Below are 26226 nucleotides of genomic sequence, written 5' to 3' on the forward strand. Positions count from 1 at the left end.
GGAAATGCCATCACAAGTCGATTTAAAAGCAACATATGGACCTAGATTCACAAACTTTGATTTTCTCAAAGCTACATGTGATTCCATCATTGCACAGAAGTAATTTTCACCACAAACTTGAAAAGAATTCAAACAGCAACATTTGCTTACAGATCCATCCCTCCACCCCGCATGCCATTGGACCAGCAAAACAAGATGACAGAAGATGCTATAGTAAGGCTGGAACAGAACCTTGACTGGCACGAGTTTCCTAGATAGAGTGAAAAAAAATACTAAAGACACAGAAAAGTAAATAATCCAAGTCTGTGTTCAAACATATAAGGCATTTAAAGAACTCAGAAACCAAATGCTGTTTTATTAACACTGCCAAGGTAGAATGGGCTGCTTCCGACACAGACTTGTTGCTTTGTAGCAAAGGTTATGTGCAGAAGGAATTTTTTTCCACACTTACTGCTCGACCTCCTTTGGCCCAGCATAAAATGTGAAACTGAAAAAGTTTGATTTATTATATCTAAGGTCTCAAACTCTGCACTGTAGAAAGCATCCGTCCAGGGCTATATGCCCAAGCACATTACACACCCAGCTTTGCATGCTCTAGAGCTACCTATTGTCATAAGGCTTCTAACCATCACATGCACCTAGTCCCTCTTATCAATTCCTGATGTCTGTAATGTGACCCCATTCTAATCCTAGACCAATTTCATAAAATTCAAATAGTTTTATGTATTTTCCTCCTCATGTACACATCGAGTCAATGCAACCAGATCCATCAGCTTCCACCACTACATGGAATTTGATTGATTTGATTTATATCCCGCCTTCCCCGCCGAAGCAGGCTCAGGGCGGTCAGTAACATATCTCAACACTGAAGACTGCTCAATTTCCTATCCTATCATTTGGACTTATCTTCACCAATTAATGGTAAGGAGTCACTGAAACATCTGCTGTTATTCCTGTAGAATTCCAGCAGTCCTACATTATGTTCAAACATTATAAAGGAGTAATTTGCACTAGCATGAGCATACAGTAAAAGCCAGTCAGCAGTGCAACCCAAATCATTTTCCCCAATTGTCTGGTACTCCATCTCTATCCCTCAGGCCACTATTCACTTCTTCCATACCCCCAAAAAGCTACTTATTCTGCAAAGTGTTTAATGGATTGTTCCAACTTTGTCTTCCGTCTTGACAATTAAGGCCTTTGCCATACAACTTTTATTCTTCACTTCTTACCAGTTTTATTGTGCTATTATTTAAAATCTTCTACCAATATTTCAATATTAGCAGTATCTCAACACATTTCTCAACACTGAAGACTGCTCAATTTCCTATCATGTTCTTATCCTCTGCTACCAAATACCCTCACTGCAAACCTTGCTACAAATACTCAAGTGAAAGGGTAAAAGGCTGAAACTTCTAAATGTTTCACTAAAGCTGTGTCTGCTAAGCTGTAGCACATGTACCATTCACTGAACAGAGAAGAGAGGCTTTGCCTCCACCAAGTGGCCACACCTGCACAGCCAACTAACACAATCAATGCTAATAGGATTCTACTACCACCATTTCAGATCAACTGGCTATAGCAAGTAGCCTGGAAATTTGGTCCTTAAAATGCTTGGCACTTTTTATTATGCTATATAATCTTCACTGGCTAGTAGTGTCCACAACTTAGTTCAGCCATTACTAGTATTAGCATTAGATGACAGTGGTTCACGCGTACATTCTGAATTGCTCGAGCCTTACCAATCTTTCATTCATCTCTGTGATTGCTTGTCAGAAAAATTAATCTACAATCATCTTTGCGGAATTCCTTGACACAGCAATAACAAATGTTCAGGTAGGAACAGCTACCTTGCATTAAAGCCCCACTGATGGACCTTCTGACGGCACCTGTGTGACAGAGTGTTGGACTGGATGAGCCACTGGCCTGATCCAACATGTCTTCTCTTATGTTCTTAAACCACCCCCCCCCCCCAGTCATTAATACTTCAGCTTAAGTTATTTTCAAAGCTTTGGGCTGGAATTCAGTAGCTTAATATTGGGGTTTCACTTTTTTTAAGGGAAGGAAAGGAAAGGTCCCCTGTGTAAGCACCAGTTGTTTCCAACTATGGGGTGATGTTGCTTTCACAACGTTTTCACGGCAGACTTTTTACGGGGTGGTTTGCCATTGCCTTCCCCAGTCATTCTACATTTTCCCCCCCAGCAAGCTGGGTACTCATTTTACAGACCTCGGAAGGATGGAAGGCTGAGTCAACCTCAAGCTGGCTCCCTGAAAACCCAGCTTCTACCGGGGATGGAACTCAGGTCATGAGCAGAGCTTAGGACTGCAGTACTGCAGCTTTAACACTCTGCGCCACGGGGCTCTTCAGTAACATTTCTTCAGTAACAGTTTTTAAGGGAACCAACTCTTAAATAGTCTTTCTTTGAACATTAAAAAGGAGAAGTTGAACATATGAAGCTGCCTTATACTGAATCAGACCCTTGGTCCATCAAAGTCAGTATTGCCTTCTCAGACTGGCAGCGGCTCTCCAGGGTCTCAAGCTGAGGATTTTCACGCCTACTTGCCTGGACCCTTTTTGGAGATGCCAGGGATTGAACCTGGGACCTTCTGCTTACCAAGCAGATGCTCTACCACTGAGCCACCGTCCCTCCTATTAAAGTTCTTTTAATAGGGCTTATCAGATACAAAGGTAATGATGCAATCTTTTGAAGACAATGGTTCCCGTAAAATAAACACCTTGTAGAAGTCTTTCACACTTCCAATTCTGATAATTTTTTAAAAAATCAATACCAAACACTTATTTTACTACCTGAAGCCACACCCATTTTTGTTCACCTGTGTCAGCCATACAAAGGTTGGATCACATTCATACAGGACCTCTGAATTTAAGATTTAAGAAAAAGTTGTGTGCACTGCGCTTTCTTCCTCATTTCTGATGTGCTCTCTTATGTCATAAAATAAGCATGTACTGAAAGTATAAAAAATATAACTGAAGCCAATACCCACAAACAGAATTTAGGTGTTTCAAAATACTTTTTATTTCCTAGAATCAGAGTTGGAAGGGACCTCCAGGGCCATGAAGTCCAACCTCCTGCACAATACAGGAAACTCACAAATACCTCCCCTTAATTCACAGGATCTTCATTGCTGTCAGATGGCCATCTAGCCTCTGTTTAAAAACCTCCAAGGAAGAAAAGCCCACCACCTCCTGAGGAAGTCTGTTCCACTGAGGAACTGCTCTAACGGTCAGGAAGTTCTTCCTAATGTTGAGCTGGAAACTCTTTTGATTTAATTCCAACCCATTGTTTCTGGTCCTACCTTATGGGGCCATAGAAAACAATTCCACACCATCCTCTATATCAGGGGTGGCCAACAGTAGCTCTCCAGATGTTTTTTACCTACAACTCCCATCAGCCCCAGTCAGCATGACCAATGGCTTGGGCTGATGGGAGCTGTAGGCAAAAAACATCTGGAGAGCTACCATTGGCCACCCCTGCTCTGTATGACAGCCCTTCAAGTACTTGAAGGTGGTGATCATATCACCTCTCAGCCACCTCCTCTCCAGGCTAAACAAGCCCAGCTCCTTCAATCTTTCTTCATAGGACTTGGTCTTCAGACCCCTCACCATCTTTGTCGCCCTCCTCTGGACCCATTCCAACTTGTCTATATCCTTCTTAAAATGTGGTGCCCAAACTGAACACAATACTCCAGGTGAGGTCTTACCAGATCAGAGTAAAGTGATACCATCACATCACGTGATCTGGACATTATACTTCGGTTGATACAGCCCAAAATTGCATTTGCCTTTTAAGCCACTGCATCACACTGTTGACTCATGGAGATCCTTTTCGCACATACTACTGCTAAGACAAGTCTCCCCCATTCTGTAACCATGCATTGGAGATTTTTCCTACCTAAATGCAGAACTTTACATTTATCCCCGTTAAAATTCATTTTATTTGTTTCCAGCCTGTCAATGTCATCCTGTATCCTGTTTCTGTCTTCTTCTGTGTTTGCAACCCCTCCCAATTTAGTATCATCTGCAAATTTAACATTCCCTCTATTCCTTCATCCAAATCATTGATAAAGATGTTGAACAAAACAGGTCCCAGGACAGATTCCTGAGGCACTCCACTTGTCACTCCTCTCCAAGAAGATGAGGAACCATTCACAAGCACTCTTTGGGTGCTATCTGTCTACCAGTTACAGATCCACCTAACGATAACAGGATCCAAACCACATTTTACCAACTTGTCAACAAGGATAGTATGTGGAACCTTACCAAAAGCCTTACTGAAATCAAGATAAACGATGTCTACAGCATTCCCCTGATCCAGCAAGGTAGTCACTTTCTCAAAAAAAGAGATCAGGTTAGTCTGACATTACTTGTTCTTGAGAAACCCATTTGGTTCTGATCTCAAAGGATGCATTTAAAATAGAACATATCTGTGCTTCTGCAAGGAATAACCAAATAATTCTACATTAAACTATATTCTAAAAACATTGCAACAAGACTGTTCAAATGCAGTCAACTCCAAGTTCTCAGAGCAAAATGCATGCTAGAAATAAGTATTCTCTTTTTGTAACACAAAACCAACTGCATTATTACTTAAGATCTCAAAGAGTTTATTTGGTCATCTAAATCTTGGCCAGTTTCCTAGGATATCACTCATTAAACAAGATTTGAAGAAAAAACAGCCATAGGCTATTAAAATACAGTATATAGTAGGAATGTCATTAGACCTAGTTTTAATATAAACCTTTGCACAATAAGTTGACTTTGTGACAGGCTCAAAGTCATCCAACGAGCTTCCACAGCACTGGGGACCTGAACCAAGATATCTCAGATCCAACCTTTGTATCACACCAGGCTTCATGAGATGGCTGATGTTGGCCAGACATGAAGAAGAAGAAGATATTGGATTTATATCCCGCCCTCCACTCCGAAGAGTCTCAGAGCGACTCACAATCTCCTTTACCTTCCTCGCCCACAACAGACACCCTGTGAGGTGGATGGGGCTGGAGAGGGCTCTCACAGGAGCTGCCCTTTCAAGGACAAACTCTGCCAGAGCTATGGCTGACCCAAGGCCATGCTAGCAGGTGCAACTGGAGGAGTGGGGAATCAAACCCGGTTCTCCCAGATAAGAGTCCGCACACTTAACCACTACACCAAACTGGCTCTCCAGTTTGCAGCAGCCAGGCCTGGGTAAGTTATGAAAGTTGTGTGGTAGCAAGTTGTGTAGTGGTTGCTGCCAGGATTGACTCTGATGAGTCCTTCCTCAAAGACCAAAATGGGCCTGAAAAGGACCCCTCCCCTCACATTTTGCCAGCAGAAACCATGGCTGACAATATTATTGTATTTGTCTAGCAACATCCTTAGAGAACACTTGTTTCTTAAAGCTAGAGGTAATTATATTATATGGAGGGCCATCTTTAAAAAAAAAAAAAAGATTTCAGATTTTTCTTCCAACCTGGCACTCTTCTTAGGTTTGAGGATTTGTCTGGTTTGTTCATGGCCCCAAGCTCTAGATTTGACCATGTTGAGAATGAGACAAGTATTGACCTGCAATTAACTTTTAGAGAAGTTCCCCTGCCTTTGCTTCCCCTCTCCTTCACTCATCCCCCCTTTCTTTCTCCCACCCCCACCCTTTATGTCATGCATTGCCAGCTCCATGGAGGGGGCATTCATGACTCCCACACCTCTTTCCTACCCACTCTTCAGCTCTTGCTCCTCCCCACCTCTGAAAAACAGTTGTATGTTTGCACACAGTCCCCCCCCTTTTTTGTAAACTATCCATTTTTAGGATTTAGATACAAACCTGGGAGGGGTCCATTAAGTTTACAGAGCTGTTTTCTTTGTCCATTGCCCCACAGATTTAAGTATCCACAGATGGAGCCACAACTGGCTATCAGAGCATGAGAGTCTTCTGGAGCATTCAGTGAACAGCCTTGCAAAGCAAATAACCAAGAGCCTTCAACTAACCCCTCATTTGTATCGTAGGGCTGTTCCTGCTTACCTCCCCAGAAAAGTAAGCCTCTCATTAGGAGTTCTGCTAGATAAGGTTGGATAGAATGTTACTCATTCTTTACTCTAGCCTTTCATATCTTAGTAGCACTTCAAGTGAGAAGATATTTACTATTTAGCTGTATTGACCACAGTCAGTTATAGACACACACATGTTGGGGACATCTACCCTTGAATGACAACTTTGAGTTGACCACTGTTGCTATAAAGAACTATGTCAAACACAATTTTGCAGCAATGGGGTTGAATCCTCTTCAATAACACTGAGTATCTTCTGTTCTTAGTGTGCCAACCACAATTCAACATTTATAAACAGTAACACCATGTAATGGATGATCACCCTATTTGCTTCTGCACCAACTAGGCAGAGCAAGTATCATACTTTGATGCTGGTACTTTTTACCAGACCCTGTTTCCCAAGTCTAGCTTTCACTGAGCAGACAATCATTATCAAGCGTTTTACAAGCCATGCTTATTACTGGGGAAGAGCTCTTGGAAAAGAACATAAGTTGTTATCCACACAAGTATATCAGCATTCTCACATGATGGCAGCACTTTCCCACTCCAAACTAAGAGTCAGTTAATTGCAACTCTTGAATATTCTGATCTTTCCTTGTATTAAGATAGGGAGTATTGAGATACACCATCAGTGGTCTTAAAAAATATACTCCATTTGATAGTAGTTTTGCACTAGCTCAGAAATCTATTTCAGTTTATGTCACTGAAATATCCTCAAAAGGTTTCTATTATTTAGTTTGGTTTTTACAAATCAGTAAGTTTTTTCCAAAGCACAGAATCTTTATTTTCACTGTAAATTATCTTGTTGAAGTTAATTGCCTACATATCTGCTCTGTGTTAAAAACAATGCCATTTGCTCGCAACAGAGGAAAGGAATGAAACCAACCAACTACCCATCATTAAGGTTCTTTAGCTAAATGCAGTTATTTTAAGTGTGGCTCTAGAGCATGGAGCTTGCTTGTGACATCACCAGCTCAAGTAGAAACTGTCTAATGAGGGGAGAGAAAATATGTTGCTACGAAATCATGTTAGGAAATGAGGTTTAAACATCTGAATTAGTGTTAACACTTGTTCTATCGCAATGACATTAAAACAACATACAAGTTTGGCATCTAATTATGATATAATCTCATCCTCTAGATCAGGGGTGTCAAACATGCGGCCCAGGGGCTGAATCAGACCCTGGAGGGCTCCTATCAGGCCCCCCGAGCAATCAGCTGTCATCTGCTTCCTTCTCCCTCTCTTGCTTCCTTCTGCATCACAACTTGCTTTGCCAGGCTTGCTCAACTGCACAGGAGCTACAGAGCAAAGCCTCTATTTTCCCCATTTGCTGAGGCTCCTCCCTTGGGGAGGAAGGAGAGCTTGCTTTGCCAGGCTCTCTCAATCACACGGCAGAGCGACTGAGCCACACATCTCTTCCTTCTATTGGCTGAGGTGCCTCCCCCTTCTGGTCTCCTGGGGAAGGAAGGAAAGAGCCAGAGCTTCCTTTGCCCAGTTCTCTGGATCCCATGGGAGAGATACGAAGAAAGCACCTTTAAGATCACTGAGTGTTTTAAGAATGTTTTATTTTAAGTTTTTTTTTAAAAAAATCTTAATTTTATTTGTTTGTGTCCTTTACAACGTTTACATATCTTCTACCTGGTATTACATTTTATGACATACATGGCCTGGCCTAGCAAAGTCTCATTTATGTCAGATCTGGCCCTCATAACAAATGAGTTCGACACCCTTGTGCTAGATCTACCATGAAACAGATGGATAAACAACCAAGATACCATCAATACACAGTCCAAAGAATACAGCAACTAGTGCTGCAAGAAAGTATATTTATGCCAATAAACCTTAATAACTTTAGTTAGAAGCTCGGGAACAGATCTCTACCTACCTTCACACTGGTTTCTCGGAAGAATCTTCCATCTTGTTTTTATCACGTTTTCCAAGATCTGCAGGCCATAATACTGAAAATTGGAGAAATGAAAATATGTGAACATGCTGTACAGTTAAGAACAAGTCTCAGGATTCTCATTTCAGCTGATCTCATTCACACTTAACATCTAAGATTAAGTTGGTTAAACATGTCACCCATTTACTGAGTTTTTCCCATGCATTTTACTCATTTTTCCCTCAGCTATACTAAAATCCTGTTGTCTGATCATGATCACATCAGAAAGGGAAACAAAAAGTGTTTTGGATAGCCAAATCTGTAGGGGGGAGGGAAATAGCAGCCAAAAATGCATAACCTAAATTACTGCTTGTAAGTTCAAATACAAAAACAAGTTAAGCAGCTTGAACGTGCATGGGTCTCCTGCGATTTCTTTTTATATTAGGGCTTAATATTACATCCACTGACACTTTCTGATGGATGTACTGTCTACACTTCATTAGTGTAACTTAACAGCAAGATAACTCACAGACTTATTTTAAGTTACGAAAGTCTCTCCCCTATAGCAACTATCATCTACTTTTTCAAGATTAACTTTTATGCTCAGTCAAACATTCACTGTTTTAAAATACACTGAAGTTTTTTACCTTCCAGGTAAGCCAGATATAGCATGCTTCAAAGCGACACAATTACGGATAGTAAGGAAAACTCTTCAACCCATTTTATTCCTTTTATCAATTCAACATAAAGTTGTCTAATACAAAAACTTTGACAAAATATATCCAAATAAGGACATAATTAGAAGTTATACCAGGAGAGGAAGAAAAAGGGCAAAAGAGATGCAATAGTCTCTTGAATAATAAATTAACAATGGGAATAGGAGGCAATACCTGAAAGGCAAATCTGTGATAAAATGGACATTCAGATTTTGGCTGAGAATAAAAGCTCTTCTTTAAGTCTGTTAGTGGCTACACAAAATAGGATAATTAGAATTTCAGCCAAAGGGATCATGTGTAAACATTATAATAAGCAGAACAATGTAGACTGTCCCAAACTACATTGTACTCTACAATGGATTTTGCTGCTCATTTCAGTTCTCATTTCCGTGTCTCGTGTACAATTTGATAGGAGTTAGGAAACGGGCTTTGGCATTTATCTTTCAGAACTCCCCAGTGGTTTGCAGAAAATAATTAAATCTCGTAAGACATCCCTGATGTCTAAACACAGAAGTTAGTGAAACATTTCAATATGACTTGCTAATCCCGGGTGATAGGGGTCACTACTCATGGCTGGAGCTTTGCTTGTTCTTTTCTGCAGCAGCAGTCCTCATAGATAAAGTAAAGAACTACATGTAAAACCAAATTGCAGGCCATCAGCAAGCACTGTGCCAGAGAATAAACAAGTGAAGCTCTGGCAACATACAAGGTTCCCTTCTCCCCTGGGAATATAACCTTTGCACTGAACCCTAAAACTAAACTAAACAAGCATTTCTACTTAATGGCGCTAGCATCTATGAAGCCTTTTGAACAGGCTCCAGAGCTGTGCAGTACCTGCATTACTTGGTTGCTGAAAATGTACAAAGGTGGCAACAAGATTTTACTTGTAAGAACTTTCCCTAATCCACACCAAACACAAGTCAGCATGGGTTATCTCCCTTGGCTCAATTCAGCTCCTACTCTGACAGTCATTTGGTTTCTAACATCAACCTGTGTCACTGGACAGAATGCTCACCAACTAATGGCAGGTCAGGAGCATGTGTCTTTGGAGACAAAATGTCTTGAAGACATATGATGGAAAGGGAGTTGCTATAGCCGAGAACTGCAGATTTCTCATTCCCATAAATCCTGACAGAACACTGATCAGCAGATATTCCCTCCTCCCCTGTCTGGTACAGGCACACTGAACAAAACGCAAGACAGCAGAATATTATGAATAAGAGTTAGATTTTGGCTCACTTGCAAAAAAGGGACAAAATTATATGGATTTTTAAACCAACTTCATCTTTTTGAAAACACTGCCCTATTCAACCCCACTTTATTATTGAAGCAACAGTTAAAAATGTAAACCTATCCTACACTGTGCTATGGCACACAGCCCAGTACTACCAACTACGGTTGGCAGCAGTTCTCCAAGGACTCTGGCAGAGGTAAACACTGCCAGATTCATTCAAATGGAGATGCTGACAACTGAGCCTGGGACATTATAAAACCAAAGCATATGGTTGACTACTGAGCCACTACTCTGCTGACCCACACAAACTGAAGGCAACTTTACAAGTTACAAAGAAACAGAGATAACATTAGGGCTACCAAACCCCCGTTGATCCCTACCCACTCCTCAACCTATTGCCCACTGCTGCTCTGTGTTGTGGAGGGAGAAAAAAATTCTTAAAACCCAAAACACCAGCTGCAGGGTCACTTCGCCTCCAATAAAAAAAGAGGTGATTCCTATGTAAATTTTAAATAAAAACTTTAAGTAATAAGACACCACAGCTGGCATTGCACCTTCCCCCTCCCCATATCCACACCTACAGCCCTCCTGCTAGTTGCCAGGCACTGTACTGGCAACCCTAGATAAACACGCATCTTTGTATTTTGTTCCATACAGCATGGTGGAGTGAACCCCCCACCCTGAATATGTTAGTAACAGACAAAGTAGACCCAGACTAGAAGTCAAAAATAATTGCCAGTTTGCTTTTTCTTACTGGCATTCTCTATTTTACCAGGTTTCAGAAATAGAACTGCTTTTGCAGTCAGATTTTTTTGGGGGGAAATTCTTTGCTATCAGACAAAAATCTACACATATAAATGGTTTTACCTCACATCCCTGTCTTCTAAATATATGGCAAGGCCTATCTGACATGTTTTCTAGGTATTATACAATAATTTTTAAATGACCAACTTACAAGATGGGACAGATAAACAGAAAATGCAAAATGTATACAATGATCCCTATGGCAGAAATTTTATGGGACACTTATTCAATGTACCGAACCATTCCCTCCCACCACCCAAGAAACCAAACAAGGAAAAAAAGCAATTGATGAACAGAATTCAGTTAAAGGGAATCAAAAGGGTAGACCTTGTGGAGGCCTGCCGTCAAAGCCTAGCTGTGTCAGTTGCACAGGAAGACACCCCTTTTCTTCCTATTACAAGCAATCAACATAATGGAACATTATGATTAATATCAGGTAGTGTTAACAGCTTTAAGAAAAAAATGACTGCATAAAAGCCAAATGTCATAGTGCATAAATTCAGCACCAAATCATTTGTAATTTATGTAAGTTGAAGAATTCTTTACCTGTTGCTTTCTTTCTGTTCCTCTAATCATCTCATTTTTCACAAGACAAATTTGAGTTTTAAAAAATACTGTTGATAAATCAACTTAAACATTAGTAATGTCTGTGAGTATAAAAAGCAAAGTTTACCAGGCAAGCAAACAGGCAAACATGGTTACTTTAAATTTAGTACTTTGAGGAAGTTTTTAACTTTGTCCTGAAATTTACAAAACCTCTTCTTTAAAAAAAAACAAAAAACTTGGATTTACATAACCACCATCCAAACTCTGAAGAACTCCTCTGAGCGCAGTTGTATTCAATCTAGTAACAAAGTATGTTAAAATGTATGGATGATGTTTCAAGAAGGTGGCCATGCACAAGTTTAACAGTATGACAACTGCTTTCATACACCTGGCAAACTTATTTAACCCTTTAAAAATCCTACAATGAAAACACTGAATTGCAGAAGACTAAGGAGTGTTGTCTTTAGCGAGTCACTACCATGGTTGCATGGCTTGATCAACAGCACTGCAAACATGCAGGGCTTGTATTCAACTGAAGAAAGCATTTGGGGTGCCTTGTCTGCTTTAAGCAGTATAGAATATTATTTCTAGTAGTATTTAGAGACATATTTTGCCCTCAGTTATGTGCATATGGCTCTCATTAACATAAACAAAAGCCAAACACATTAATCTAAAGACATGATATGGCCATGTAACACTCTGATCTGTTCATACTCCAGCCAAAATTTTTATTCAAATCCCAATGTGCCATAGAATTTCTCAAGACTTTTTACAAGAAAATCAATTTAATGGAACACTGTGTACTAGTATTGGGTCAGACTAGAAAGGTTTTAGGGAACAGGCAAAAAAAATCACAAATACTAAATCTAAAAATCGAGATACCTTCCTCAAAGTCTGAGTCGAAGAAAGACAGAAATCAATTAGAAATCATAAACTTACTTTGGTGTTCATATTCTGAGAGAATTCCAGAATAGTATCCACTCTTGTCCATGCATCAGGGTGCTCCTTTAAATGAGTCAAGACCTCCTGTGCCATCCTTTGCTAGAAAAGGACATATAAACCTCATTTTAAAAACTTAAGTACATTATGTAGTTCAGTGTCTCCCAAACATCTGATAACTGAGGTATACCTTCTGAATTAAAACTGCAGAAACACACTCAACAATCAAAATTTACTTTTCAAGTTTATAAAAATTATCCACTCTTGGGAGATCTCTACTACATATTTTTCTACAAATCACTGATATAGATATGCTTCCTACTCAAACAAAGTATACCCAAAACAGCAACATGAGTGAAAATAACCACATTACACCTGCTATTCAGATGCAGAAAAATAACTGATTTCCAACAGAGACTAAGTGATAGAAAATAAGACCAAAGCAGCAATGCACACATAATAGACAGCCTGCTCTGTGAATGGCTGTTTTGGGCTTGCAGAACTCTTTAGTCATGAGACATTAGCAATTGTGTTAGTGTGCTCTTAATACAGAATTGAGGAATGACTAGGTTAACAGGGTCCAATGAAACAATTTTTTGTATGGTCAAAATTTAAGCACACATACCTATTATGACAGAATCAAAATAAATCCACAAAAGGAGGTCTCTGTAAAACATCCTTTGGTATTAAGATTCTCAAAATGTAATCTGAATGTTCTGTTTCTGCTCAGTTTCAAAAGTTACAGCCTCTAATACACAAAAGCAAGCATTCTTCATATCTGTTGCTATAGTTTAACTGGCTTTAAGGAACAGTGTACCTGACAGGAGGTACACATACATTAAGTGTTACTGCAATTGTCCCTAAAGTTATGGACTAAATCCCAATATTTTTTTTGCATTAAAGGAAATTGAAGGATCTCTTTCTCTCCAACCACCATGAAAAGCCTCTAAAAATGCATGCAGTGTATTTGGTGAGAAAAGATTTCACTCAATCCCCACGCCTACCCACAGCCACCTTTGAATGACTTTTGTTCAGTGGCTGGGGACTGTTGGGGAAAGATGGAAACATGTCTGCTTCTGCAAACCCCCTCCATTTATAGAAGTTACAACCCACCCCTCAGAAATTGTACACAACATAAAGAGGGGAGTACCCTGCAGAATTGGTCCAATACCATTGCCCCAACCTAACAGCAATCATATTCTAAAGCATGACATAGGTATAACAGGTTGCAATTGCTGTCTCTTTCCTCCACTCATTTAAAACTTGGTTTGGTAGAATGAAGAAGATAGCAGAGGAGTCTGCAGGGCGCAATTTACTCTGTAGAATTGGTTGCCTTTGTGTTACAAGTTCTTTAACTTTGGGTCTATTAACTGTATTCCAGGAATGATGAAACTTTTAAGGTTCTTAAGTAAAGAAAAACTGGATATTGTTTTTATATCAGAACTCTCCTAAGTGTTGAGTATTATGAATGTTGCATATTACAGAAACATCTCCGTTTATTTAAAGTATTTGTACCCTGCTTTTCCTTCCAAGGACGAACCCAGAATGGCTAACAACACTGTTCTCAGCACCAGTGTAACCTCATAACAGCGCCCATATAGGGTGGTTCACTTGGGAAAATGACTGGCCCAAGACCACTTATTGAGCTTCTGTGGCAGAATAGGAATATTCTGCTATAACCAGAACACCACACTGTTTGATCTACTGGCTTCTTTCTTGGTCTTGAACATTCATTCTGGTATAGGTGAAAAAAGGGAAATTCAGACTCTACACAGATACACCAGACAGTACAAAGTTATGCTCTTGGCATTGCATACTTTGGTGCTGCTCACTCAAAAATAGAGCTGGAAAAAAAAATCAAAATATTCATTCTATGAACTTTGGGACTGTGTTGTGGTATTTATTTTGAGCCTCAAGGGGAACAGCATTCCATAAGTGAGTTACCACTACAGAAAAAGCCATTTCCAGTTGCCATACCACCTCACCTCTGTAGGTGGGGGCACAGAGTAGTGGTGTTAACAGGTGGACTGAACAATATGGGAGGTGGTGGTCCATCAAGTATCCTGGCCCCAAGCCATTTAGGGCTTTAAAGGTAAGAACTAGCACTTTGAATTGTGCCTACAAAAATACCAGCAGCCATATGTATACGGGCAGTGCAGATCCTTCAGCACTGGGGCGATACAATCACTGTAATCTGGCCCTAACAACAGCTTGGCTGTTGTATTTACGTAGTCCCCATGTTAACCATATAACAGTAATTTCAACTAGATGTAGTCAGAACATGCTAGATTATGCTTTTCAGAGAATGGCTGTAGCTGATGTATCAGCCAAAGCTGACAAAAGGGACTACATGCCACGTAGGAGATTTAGGCTTCAACTGTAGGCCAGGAGCCCTAAGCTAGGAATTTGTACCTTTAAGAAGAGTGCAACTCCCTCCAGTACAGGCTGACTGCTCAATTCCTGCGCAATTTATAGGTGAGCAGCACCTCAGTCTTGTCTGGATTGAGCTTCAGTTTACCGGCCTTAGTCCACCTCATAACCACTGATTTTATCTAACATTTTTAAAAGACAACTTTACTGTAAGTATACCTTTTGGAGAGTGACACAGATTAAAACTAATGCCACCAAAAATCTGATCAGATTTACTTTCCAATTAAAATAGTGTAACGTATAAGCGCCAAAGTCGTATTACGACAGCAGAGATTATATGCTTGAACTTTCTCTAAGCAAAGGAAAAAGTTAGCCAAGCTGCCCTACCAAAGTTTATACAGTTCTATCATCCCATTACTGAAATACAGCATAGGCTGGAAAACATTGTCTTGATTTTCCTCAGTATAACTGTAGTACTGTTCTTTTTACTTAGAAGGTCTCCAAAAACTAGCTGATTAAAAGTCAAATTTGAAGAGTTTAAGAGAACAAACTGTTTCTTCCTCTAGAGATAAGCCTTGGACATAATCAAACTGCAAGTTTCAGGTTTCCAAACATATACTCTACCTGGGCTCCTTCTCCATGATATAGGCAGTTCACCACATTATCCAACAAATTTATATCCAATTTCTGGTTGAAATCCAGCAGCTGTCGTGCTGCATGGTCTGCTAACATTGTCATAATTGCTGGCATAGATTACTGTAAATTTTGAAGAAAAAAATGTTAAACAATGTATTTAGACTTAAATCTCAGAAATACAAAGCCCCCCGCTCCCCCATCAAGAGTAGCAGCTATGTCCTTCTTTCTTACCAGGCAAAATATATTTGGGTGGACTAAACTCTCCCTTTCAAAAGAATAGGGCATTTCCTTGTATGCAAGAAAGAGGGGACAATTTCCCTCTTTGTACTGCAAACCTCCATGCAACACCCCACACCCTGTTCCCAAGCTCCAAGGGGTGGGGGCACGGGTCACCACAGCAGAAGGCTAGACAAGATGCGCTATAAGAGCAACATTCAAGCCACCTTTGATCCAACTCACTGAAGTTTTGAACTTCATTCTGAAGTTAACACATCTGTAAGTAACTCATCACAAGGAATTATGCACATTTGCCTTTATGCTTGGTTAATTTGTTTCCTCCACAAAATCTAACATATAATTATGCTATGCAGCCCTTAACACTGCTACCCCCAGCTTCTCTTATGCTGTTGCAGTTTCCCTCAGTAACTCCAGTCATTGCTAGTTTCCTTGTCTAAGGAACATAAGAGAAGCCATGTTGGATCAGGCCAATGGTCCATCCATTCCAACATTGTGTGTCACACAGTGGTCAAAAACAAAAAAAACAAAAACAAACCCAAGTGCCATCAGGAGGTTCACAAGTAGAGCAGACATCTATGCTATAGTTCAAGGGTGGCCAAACTGAGGCTTAGGAGCCACATGTGGCTCTTTCACACATATTGTGCAGCTCTCGAAGTACACACTGCCCCATTGGCTGGTTTAGACAGTGCATTTAAAATTAAAGTTGCTTTCTTTCCAACTCTTCTCCCTCCCCTCCATCATTTTTCCTTCCCTCCTTTCTTCCGCTCTCAAACATCTCACGCTCATGTCTTTCAGCTCTCAAACATCTGATGTTTATTCATAAGAACACAAGAGAAGCCATGTTGGATCAGGCCAACGGCCCATCCAGTCCAACAGTCTGTGTCACACAGTGGCCAAAAATCATTAATGAACAATTCCTTCCTTTCTGTCCTGCAGCTCTCAAACATCTGACATTCATGTCTTTCAGCTCTCAAACATCTGATGTTTATTCTGTGTGGCTCTTAGGTTAAGCAAGTTTGGCCACCCCTGCTATAGTTGATGGAAAATGTTATCAGTATCTCCTGTGCAAAAGCTAATATTTTCATAGATTTCAAATGTTTTTGGGAAACTATCACAATAATTAAATTACTGCAAGAATGATGCAAATTTTTTCACTGTGACTTAAGATTCTTAACACTGACGATATACCTATTTAGTGAGCTACAAAGAAATTGATTTCACTTAAACTGTGCTGTGACAAATCAGATGCCTAGTACTATCAAAACCAGTTTAAATTCTTTCAGGATGAACACACCCAGAAATATAAAGCAGAATAGTAGATGTAGTTTAATCCTCCCTATGCCACTGTGATAGCCTCTCCCAATGGCTATTCCTACTATGATCTGAAAACAGAACTGACAGGCATAATTTCAAACTTAGAAGTACACTGTCTTTGGACCTCTTTGTCTAAGAAACATGTGTATGAAGAGATTAGCTTTAAGTATCAAATTACAATTTATCTTCTATGCTTGGCCACACCCCCTTAAATATGCTGCTGCAAGCAAACAGTTACACACAAAAACTTTGAAGTCTTAACATAATGCAACTTTCATTACCAAACACTGGCCTTCCTTTTTAGAAAAGCCTTCTCCTAACTGTAACAACTGCATCATGACAAGTGCAAACTTTGTTTTTATTTTCCATCTGAGTGGACATTATAAACTTCACCAATGCAGGAAAGACAGTGCTCTATCCCTCCAAACACTTCTGAAATTACCAACTTGCTTCTGTTTGTGGATGCAACTTATATATCGTCATCATGGCTGTACCTCAAATTTTTGTATGTCAGCTTTTGTACAATGAGATCAACATGATTATGTTGTCATCTTAATACTGGCTCCAAATTAATATGGGAGCTAACTCTGTTGTCTTGCTGCATTTTAGAGGCTCTTAAATATGAACCATATCCAACTGTATGAACAAGAGAATGAAACGTGGAATAGGTGATGCCCAGAGTCAGATTTCTATTTCACACTTTATACTGCACACCAGTTCATTTTGCTCTACAAAGTTTACAATATAGAGCTTTGTGTTCTTAATTCACAATTCCATTAATAACTGTACTGCCACTAATTCATGACAAACTTAGCTATTGGTGTAATATATACTAGGCTCTCCTAAATTCAACCTATATCCAGTAGCTTCTGCAAAATAGTTTAAGAAAGCTACATAAATATGGACAATACAAAAAACAAAACCCTACCAACAGGGTCTGCAGAAATATAGAACTTGGGTCTGCAGTACAACCTTCCTTCCCACTACAGGCATAATTGCTTTCGTAACATTTCCAAGAAATACGCCAAAATCATCCAATTACAGAACATGGATTAGAGAAACCATGCTGCAATCAGTAATAGAAGCATAACTTAAACAGATCACCCAGGGACATGAGGTTCACCCAAAGAGGACAGCTACACACCCACCCACAGCAAAGGCCTGGGCAGCCGCCCTTCAACAAACAGCACACTGCAGAATCTACAACATTCATGCTGATATGCTCACAACTATGCTACGATCTGATTTTCTTTAACACCCCCCCCCTCCAAAATCTAATTCAGCCACCTCCTGCAGCCAAGCCTTTAAAAGGGGAGTGGGTTGGCTCTCTCCTCCCCTCAAGCCGTAAAGAGCAGCTGGGCCACTGCAGCCCCTCCCTCCTCTATCCCTGCTTTCTATACAGGGCCCCCCACGTGATCCAGGCGGACGTTTCAATACTGCTGCACAGAGAGACACAGACACACACACAAAAATATTTCTGGAAACTTCCACTCCTAGTAATTCAAAAATTACGTTCCGGCGCTCTCCGGCTTGCCGTCTTGTCTTCCTCTTAAAGGAAGGCCCTTATTCTGATCTCCCGCCAGTTTAACCCCCCTCCCTGTTACCTTCTGCCACCCAGCTCTAGTTTCTAACCCCACACTTGCTGCTTCGCTCCAGTCTCCCCGCCATGCTCCAAGGATAGTCTCGGCCTGCCGGAACCGGCTGGGCTTTCTTTCCCCATCCGATTACTTTTAAGCCTTTACTGCTTGTTTCCTAAGGTGCAGGTCATTTATTTAACGCAAGCAGGCTCCCAACTAGGCCCACAATAACAAGTCTTCCCTAAGCCGTTTTGGAAACACACCCCTTTCCTCTCCCCCCTACGCTATGAAGGTCCAAACATAACTCTCCAAGCTCACTCATGTCATCTATATGCACTACGGGAAGGCCTCGGACTTTGTCCTCTACAGGCATCCTGCCTGCCCACCCCCATTAACCCATCACTGTTTTCCCTTGGAAACAATAAAGCGCTCATCTACACACCACTCACACCGTTTAGGCCTTGGATCAACATGCACCACCCCAAAAGGCTTCAAAAGACTGTAACAAATGCACTTTTCACCAGCCTGGATCACTAGTCTGCTGTAGGCTAGCCCCTCCAATCCTCTGCGACTCTCTAACCCTAAGGGGTTATTTTCCACCCCAACCCCCCCTTCCCTAATCACTTCCCACGATGTCCCATGCACAAGTTTCGATTACTGACAGACTCACTTACCCAATTAAGTATCACAGCTACTTCTTCTAGAGAGGGAGCGGGCAGCAGCAATTTTTTTTTAAAAAAAGAAAAGAAATCCAAGCAAAGCCAAGAAGCACGAGGAGGAAGAGGGTTGCAAAGACCTGTCCAGCCTTCGTTCACAACTCTCCCCACACAAACAAAAGAGAGAGGTACCTTACACTATTTTTACAAACGACCCGAGACTGGTTCATCGAATCCCTTCACCGCCCCCTACCTAACAACCCCCCCAACAAAAAAGTGATCTTAAAAATATATGTATATAAATATATATATATATCTACACACCTTCACTTTCTACCTCTCAAACTCTGTAAAGTTACTAACACGCCCACACAGAGGGATCAGGGCTTTGCCATCCATTCAAACACACAAGTACACGCGTGCAGGCACACCCCTCCTACTTCCCCACGCCAAAAAAGCCACGAGGAGTGCGAGTAACTTCAGGCAGGTCTTGCAGGAGGAGGAGGAAGACGTCCTCTTTGCCCCCTCCCCTATTCTCTCTCTCCCGCCCTTTCCTTAGATTGTGTAGGGGAGCCACTGCAGCCCCCCACCCGCACTTTACTATTAAGCTCTAATCCTCACACCTCATTCACAACGCAAATTAAGCATAAATAAGAGTGGGTTTTTTTCCAGAAACACTTTTTCTCCCTTAAGTTCTGCGGCAAGGGGAATATCTCCAGCCTTTCCCACCCCCTTCCTCTTAGAACTGAGGGGATTCTTCGCACACCCAAAAAAGAGACTGAGAGCGACCCACCCACTCCCCAACTCGGCTGCTTCTCCCACCCTCCCCCTCCTCTACTCAACCAGCCACTCTTTGGTTGGGCCGCCTTTCCCCCCCACCCCTCACGGGCTGTTTTCTCCCCTCAGTTTGCCTCCATACCTGACCCCCTCGGTTTTTTAAATAAAAGAGGCTCCCCTCCCCACTCCACTCCTGCGCTTAATGAACCCCGCTACGCTTCCCAGGTAGAAACACGCGCCCTCCCACACTTCCTTCCCTCACTCTCTTTCGTCCACCCCCCTCCCCGCACGGTAAAGGCGGCAAAGGAACCAAGCGTGCGGGGCGGCTGCTGTTTCTTCTTTTTTCCCCCTTCCCTTCTCCCCTCCCCTCTTGCCCCCCTCTCTCTATATAGTAGATCTCGCGCCCTCTCTCTCTTTCGCTGCTGCTTCTCCTTCCGCTCTTCCCCCTCCTCCTTCTCTAGTGCCACAGACTCGGAACCGGCTCAAACCGGTTCAGACTGGGAGATTCCATCTCGGTTTAGTTTTCAGCCCATGGCGCCTCGCAGCGCGCGGGAGGGGCGGGGGAAAACCTCCGCCCCAAACCGCCCTGCCTTCCTATTGGCTCCGAGCAGTGACGGAGGAGGCGGGCACTCCAAAGGAGGTAGAAGGGAAAAGGGAGGGAGGGAGAGGGGAAAAAAACTTACACAAAATGGACCCCTGAGCCTCATTGGCTCGTGAGGGCGTCCGTCTTTTCTCCTCCTCCCCTCCTGAGCGCGCGCGCGGGGTTTTTGGAAGCCACGCCCGTCCACGGTTTCCCTCCCCTCCCTTCTTCCCCTGGTTGCTCTCCCGCAGATCTTGGTTGGGACAAAAGGAACCAGAAGAGGGTGAAGGTGGGAAGAGAGTGTTCGTCCATCTGTGAGTGTGGAATTAGGTGGGAAGGCCGGGAGTCGACGCTCTCTCTGATTGGTCAAGATGAGCTGCCTGTCTCGCTTAATCCCGTCTACCTCTCCCGCCTTCCCGCCCTCTTCCTCGAGTCTTCAAATACCATTCTCGCGGGCTAGAGTTTACTAGCTAATGATTTCTGATTGGGTGGTCGCCTTAAATGACGTCGGGGCGGCTGGAGGAGAAGGAGACCGTTTACGGCTGGGCTCGCGACGCTGCAATTAGATCATGAGCGCGAGACGCAGGGGGGGAGAGGGAGAAGCGAGGGTTTGACGGCGCATTGAGAACTGCGGGGGATGGGAGGGAGTGGAGGTCTGTTTGCTTCTGTCGGAGAAAGGAGTCTGGGTACCTTTGAATAAAGTCGGGAAGGCCTTTGGGAGGTTGGGAAAGAGGTTTTCTGGAACAAGTGAGTTTCCTACAGAGGCTTTAACAACAGGGATGTAATCTAATTGTTTGAAACTCCTGATTCCAGAGATACGAACTAAATTCTTATTCCGATTTAAAATGTTTCTTCTGCCATCACTATCAGTAACATAATTTCTATTCTGTCATGACGCTCGTTTGGTGACTTTAATCTAGTTTATTTGTCTTTGAGTAACAACCTGCCAGGGATGTTTTGAGGAGGAAAGGAATACGTATTTCATCCAACCTCTCAGAAGAGGAGTGAAGTAAATGTCTTAATCTAATAGTTAAGTTAGTGGTTACAGCAAGTCATGAACCAATCAAAAGCAAGCTGGTTGGGGGTGGGATTCCTCATCTATGCAGAAAGAAAAGTGGAATGACTCAAATGCCTGAAAAGGACTGAGAAGTACTAGGGAGTCTCATAGTGATGACAGGCTGTTGGAGGGTGGTGGGGAAGTTGTCCAAGCATTTATCCCCACCACCACCATCTGATTTCTCATTAGCCACTTGCTTCTATTATCCAGTGGTGAAGTTCATGATTGAGTGTCTTGTCAGTTGGGCAGGAAAATCGGGTCACATGAGAGCTTAATCAAATTCTGGATGGGGAGGTGTGCAAGTATATTTTTCAAACTCAGCCCCTCCCCCATGATTCCTAGTGAATCCAGTTTATTCCTGTAGTAGGTTGCAAAAAAATCAACTTGCAAAACAGAACAAGCTGTAGGCAAAGGGGTCCCTCCCCTGAAGACCTGAGAATGCTAATTGCAATTGGCTGTGGCCTGCTGAGGTTCCTTACAGGGCTTTCCCTAAGACTGATCCGAAAGTTACAGCTGATCCAGAATCAGAATGCGACTGTGAAAGTTCTCACAGGAACTCCATTGACAGCTCATGCTCAGCTGGTACTCCACCAGCTGCACTAACTCATGGTTGAATACTGGATCAGGCTCAAGGTTTTCTTGTTAACCGTTAAGGCCCTACATGATCTGGAACCAATATATCTATGGGAGCACATCTCTTGGTATATCCCCCCCAAAGCATTACACTCTTACAAGAACAACCTACTGGAAATCCCTGGCCCCAAAGCTGTCTGGCCCTAGCATTGTCCTGGTGGAACTCTCCAAAGTGACATTTTTGCCCTGCAGGTCCCAACTGATTTCTGCAGGACTTGTAAGACAGGGATGTTCTGCGAAGCCTACAGTTGAGGACAATGGGGTTTTTTAGCTAGCCTGGCTCCTTCTCTCCCATCATGGAAGGCAATTGAATTGTGCGTTTGCTGGCAGCATCTGAAATAGTTATTTGTAATTGTTAAAACTAAATTGTTACGCTTGTTTACTTTTACTTTTACTGTTTACTTTTAATTCAATTTTAAATTGTTGTGTATTTTGGGAACCCACCCACACTGAGACCTGTTTACAGAGAAGGATAGGTTATGAATTAATGAACCTTGTCAATGGGTTAATCTAAGACCCCACATGAGCAGGGATTCAGACCTGGGTTTCTTGCATCCCCTGGCCAACACTCAAGCTACAACACTGTGCTGTAAACATAAAGTAAATACAGAGTGCAACTGCATACCTTGGGGAGTGCTAGCTCTTCCAAATTAGTCATCTGTATATAGTATAACAATGTTATTTTAATAAAATTTATAGTGATATTTTATATATGGGTATATATAGCACTGCACATGGAAGAAATAAAATGGGCAGGTAATAAATAGCGAACAAAAGGTATAAGGTGCATGGAAAAGATAAGAAAGATAAGAAAGATAAAGGTTATGAGAGAGAAGGACAATGTAATAGTGTCGGAAAATTAAGAGCGCAATCCAGAGGGAGGGGGCGGAAAGTTTTTTGGGAGCAGACGAGCCGGTACGTGGGCGCAGGAAGGGTTTGCACCAACGTACAACTGGCGCTGCCCCAGCAGAGGGGAGTTCCGTGGGTGGGGGGACACTCAAGCGCCGCTCTGACTGACGGCGGCTGCGCCCAGCGTAAGCGAAAGGTGGAGCGTGGCGTTCAGGCAGAGGATGGGGTGGAGTTGGGGGGGATGGCCAGGCTTAAGTGGCTTCCTGAGCAGTTTGGCTCATGACACGCCCCCCCCCCCCGAGAGGCGCAGCTTTACGCCTGCAAAAACAGTGGTGTGCCCCATAGGCACTCGTTGAAACCAAAAACAAAGGTCGCTTCTGCTGCTGTGGAAGCTTGCAAACCCCTTAGGGAGTGGTGTGATTGCCTCACCAATCCCCTTGCGCCTCGGGCTGACGAGCCCCCTCCCCAACACCCAATCACGGCCTCACCCCTCCTAGAAATACTTCTGCTCTGGCCTCGCACAACTCTGTTGTTAGGGAGAGCAGCGTGTGGTGGGAAGTTCTGCTGGCGAGCTCCCGGCCATACAGGCTTAGAGTGAGGGACAGGCAGGCACGTTGATGATGGGTTTTGCACCTCACGGTCGCTTTGATAGTATCTTTGACTTGCGAGGGGGAGAGAGCAGACTCTCCGCTGGGGTTAACTGCTCTTGTTTCCAGGTCTCCGCAGGTTCTGGGCTCCCGGAGGCTCTGCATGCGAGGACTGCCGCCCATGGCTGGGTAAGTTCCACTGTCCCCACCCCCGGCCTCCCCCTCCCCTCACTCTCAACTGCTCGGTGTACAAGCGTCTCTGGCACTTGACCCAGGCAGTGGACTCCAGCAGGGGGGATTTGCTGACCCCGCTCCCCTGTGCTGCAGCCTGCTCCCTTCCCTTGGTCTGCTCTCTGCCGTGTTCACAACCTCTAGCAGGACACGGTGTGTGTGTGTGTGGCAGCTGCCCCGTTGTGGGGAGGTGGGTCAGAGACTGTCCCTTTAAGAGAGTGCCTGGCTGAAACACAGCCCTCTCTTCCAGCCGCTGCCCCTGCCGCTGCTCTTGATCTCTATCTCCATTTTTGCAGGTGGAACTCCAACACAGAGGCTTCCGCATGTGCCGCTCCACTGCCCCCCCCACTCCCTCAGCTGTTTCTGCCTGCCGCTTGGAATGGAGCCCCGCCCATGGCGAGACTGCCCAGTGTGCGCCAGGGAGACTATTGCACACTGTTCCGGAAAAATAAAGTCAGCTGTGCCCTCTGTTGTCTCTCCCGCTTGGCATCTGCTGCACGTTCCCTGGGCAACCGCCCCCCCCATGGCCTCTCTGAGGGAATGCCTGGGAGGGTGGGCAGACTTGGGTTTGGGGGGGGGGAACGGTCTATGAGCCGCCACGCTGCCCCCCGCATGGCTGGACAGGGGAGGGGAGTGCCGCCCCTCAGCCTGCCCGGGCTGACAGCCTACCTGACCCCACAGGGCTGTTGTGTGCAGGGCATTAGGGGGGGGCTGTTGATGTGGACTCAGAGTTCTGTGGCTGATGCACTCGCACTCTGAGTTCTGTGGCCCCCGGGGGAGGTGTTCCGTGCACATGGCAGGGGGTGTCACCACAGGGGGTCTCTGGGTGGGGGGGTGTCTGCTGCTGGGCTGCTCACTCCCAGACACACATTCCATTCCATGTGTGTCTATGACAGAGAACGCCTGCACTTGGTACTTCCTGTTTGTCTGCCTGCCATTGGCAGAGTCTCTGACAGCAGGAGGGTGTGAGGGGATTGACGGCTTTTCTGTGGTCCCGTGCAGGCCTGTCTCGCCCACACCCCCACCTCGCCACCAAACCAGACTTCTCGTGCGTGCATGCCCAGCCTCACTCCTGTTCCCTCCCTGTGTTGGTGGGCCATCTCTCCTGTGCCTGTGATGGTCTGCCTATCATTGGCTCCGTTCTCTGGGGGCAGGTTGGGGATGGCTATCAGCCTCTCTGGGGCCACCTCTCCCCATCCCTGACTGTCATGAGCCGCAGCGCATGCGCCAGCACTGGCCAATAGGGGGGAGGGCTGGCCCTCCCCTCTGGCTGCTTCCGCCTCCCTTCCATGCCTCTGCCAGCAGCATTGCCATGGCAACTGTCTCCCTCACGGCAAGCTACACCTCTTCCCCTCCCTACGGTCCAGCGTGCCGAAGTCCTCAGGAATTCTACTAGTGGCATGGCAGCTACGCTGTGGCTGGCCACCCCTTATCTCTGGATTGGGTTGCCCGTAATCTATTGGCACTTCGAAGACTAATATAACTTTAGCATAATGACTCAGAGCTTGCTTCATCAGATGCATGAGCTGTACATCCATAGCATATCCATAGAAGCAATAGAAATGTGGAAGTGTGAAGATTTCACAATTGGCCAGCTTCAAGGAAAGAGAACTTAATCCATTCTATATTAACACATTTTTAAAAATATTGCAATTTTAATGTCATATTTGTGTCTTTATTATTTTTTGTAGGAATAGTCCTATGTTCAGTCTAGACAGCAGATTCATGATAGTATATGTTACACTGGAGCATGAACCCAAAGTGGTAGAGCTGATGTTATTAAGACCAGGACCTGTCCACTTGGAAATGAAAGTCTCCATGATTCTGCATATATTATCCATGCCAGAAATAATGTCAAATAACAAATATCTACCTGGAGTAACCAATATCTGTGAAGCTTGTTCAGTTAAGAGAGGGGAAAATAAAGGGTGCAATCCCTGATGTTATTCAGCCTCTACGTAGATCCCTTAGAACAAATCATTTGCTGTTTTGGGATTGGCCATCATCAATCTCGTTATGATACCTGACTCTATATCTCCTTATCCAAATCTCCTGGTGATGTGGTCCTGAATTACTGCCTTCTAGACAGAGGTAATGCTGGTTGGGAAGGTGGAGATTGTGAAGGATATTGTGCTTTCTACCTTGATGGTGTTCAGCTTTTGACTTAGTTAAGAATTTAGGGTTTCTCCATGGATCTATCATCACTGCTGGAAAAACTTCCAACTTAATTTAGCTTGGATTCCCTACCCCCTGCCCAGCTCAGCCAATCTGGCTACCTGGATCCATGTCCTGGTAACACCTAGACTACTGCAATTCACTCTACATAGATCTCTCCTTGAAGTCAACTCAGAGACTCCAGTTGGTGCAGAATGCTGCAGTTTGGTTATCAGGAGCTAGGCAGACCATGTATATTAATTCCATTCTGCTGTCTCTGCATTGGCAGCTCTTCAGTTAGCAGGATCAGTTCAAGGTAGGCCTACACACTTTCTTTGTTCATAGTTACAGATTTCTAGGAGAGTGGGAGTCCTTTGAACTCATCAGGCTGGTCATTCTGTAAGGTG

General features: G+C 43.5%; 1 protein-coding gene across 4 annotated transcripts in view; it reads right to left on the reverse strand.

Moving 5' to 3' along the window:
- The window catches only part of XPO1 (exportin 1), a 54927-nt gene extending 34359 nt beyond the window's left edge, over positions 1 to 20568 (reverse strand). The window contains exons 1-4 of one of the 4 annotated variants that reach the window (XM_060249813.1): positions 20412 to 20568; positions 15156 to 15287; positions 12162 to 12263; positions 7926 to 7998 (exon numbers count right to left, since the gene is read on the reverse strand). In XM_060249813.1, the coding sequence (XP_060105796.1) occupies positions 7926 to 7998; positions 12162 to 12263; positions 15156 to 15281 (301 nt within the window). In that variant the 5' untranslated portion in view covers positions 15282 to 15287; positions 20412 to 20568. Of the gene's footprint in view, positions 1 to 7925; positions 7999 to 11003; positions 11068 to 12161; positions 12264 to 15155; positions 15288 to 18969; positions 20086 to 20411 lie in introns of those variants that run through there. The other 3 variants (XM_060249792.1, XM_060249802.1, XM_060249821.1) reach the window with 3 other exon arrangements.
- Positions 20569 to 26226: the final 5658 nt, after the last annotated feature.

The sequence above is a fragment of the Heteronotia binoei genome, chromosome 1 (assembly GCF_032191835.1).
Source record: "Heteronotia binoei isolate CCM8104 ecotype False Entrance Well chromosome 1, APGP_CSIRO_Hbin_v1, whole genome shotgun sequence".
Lineage (NCBI taxonomy): Eukaryota > Metazoa > Chordata > Lepidosauria > Squamata > Gekkonidae > Heteronotia > Heteronotia binoei.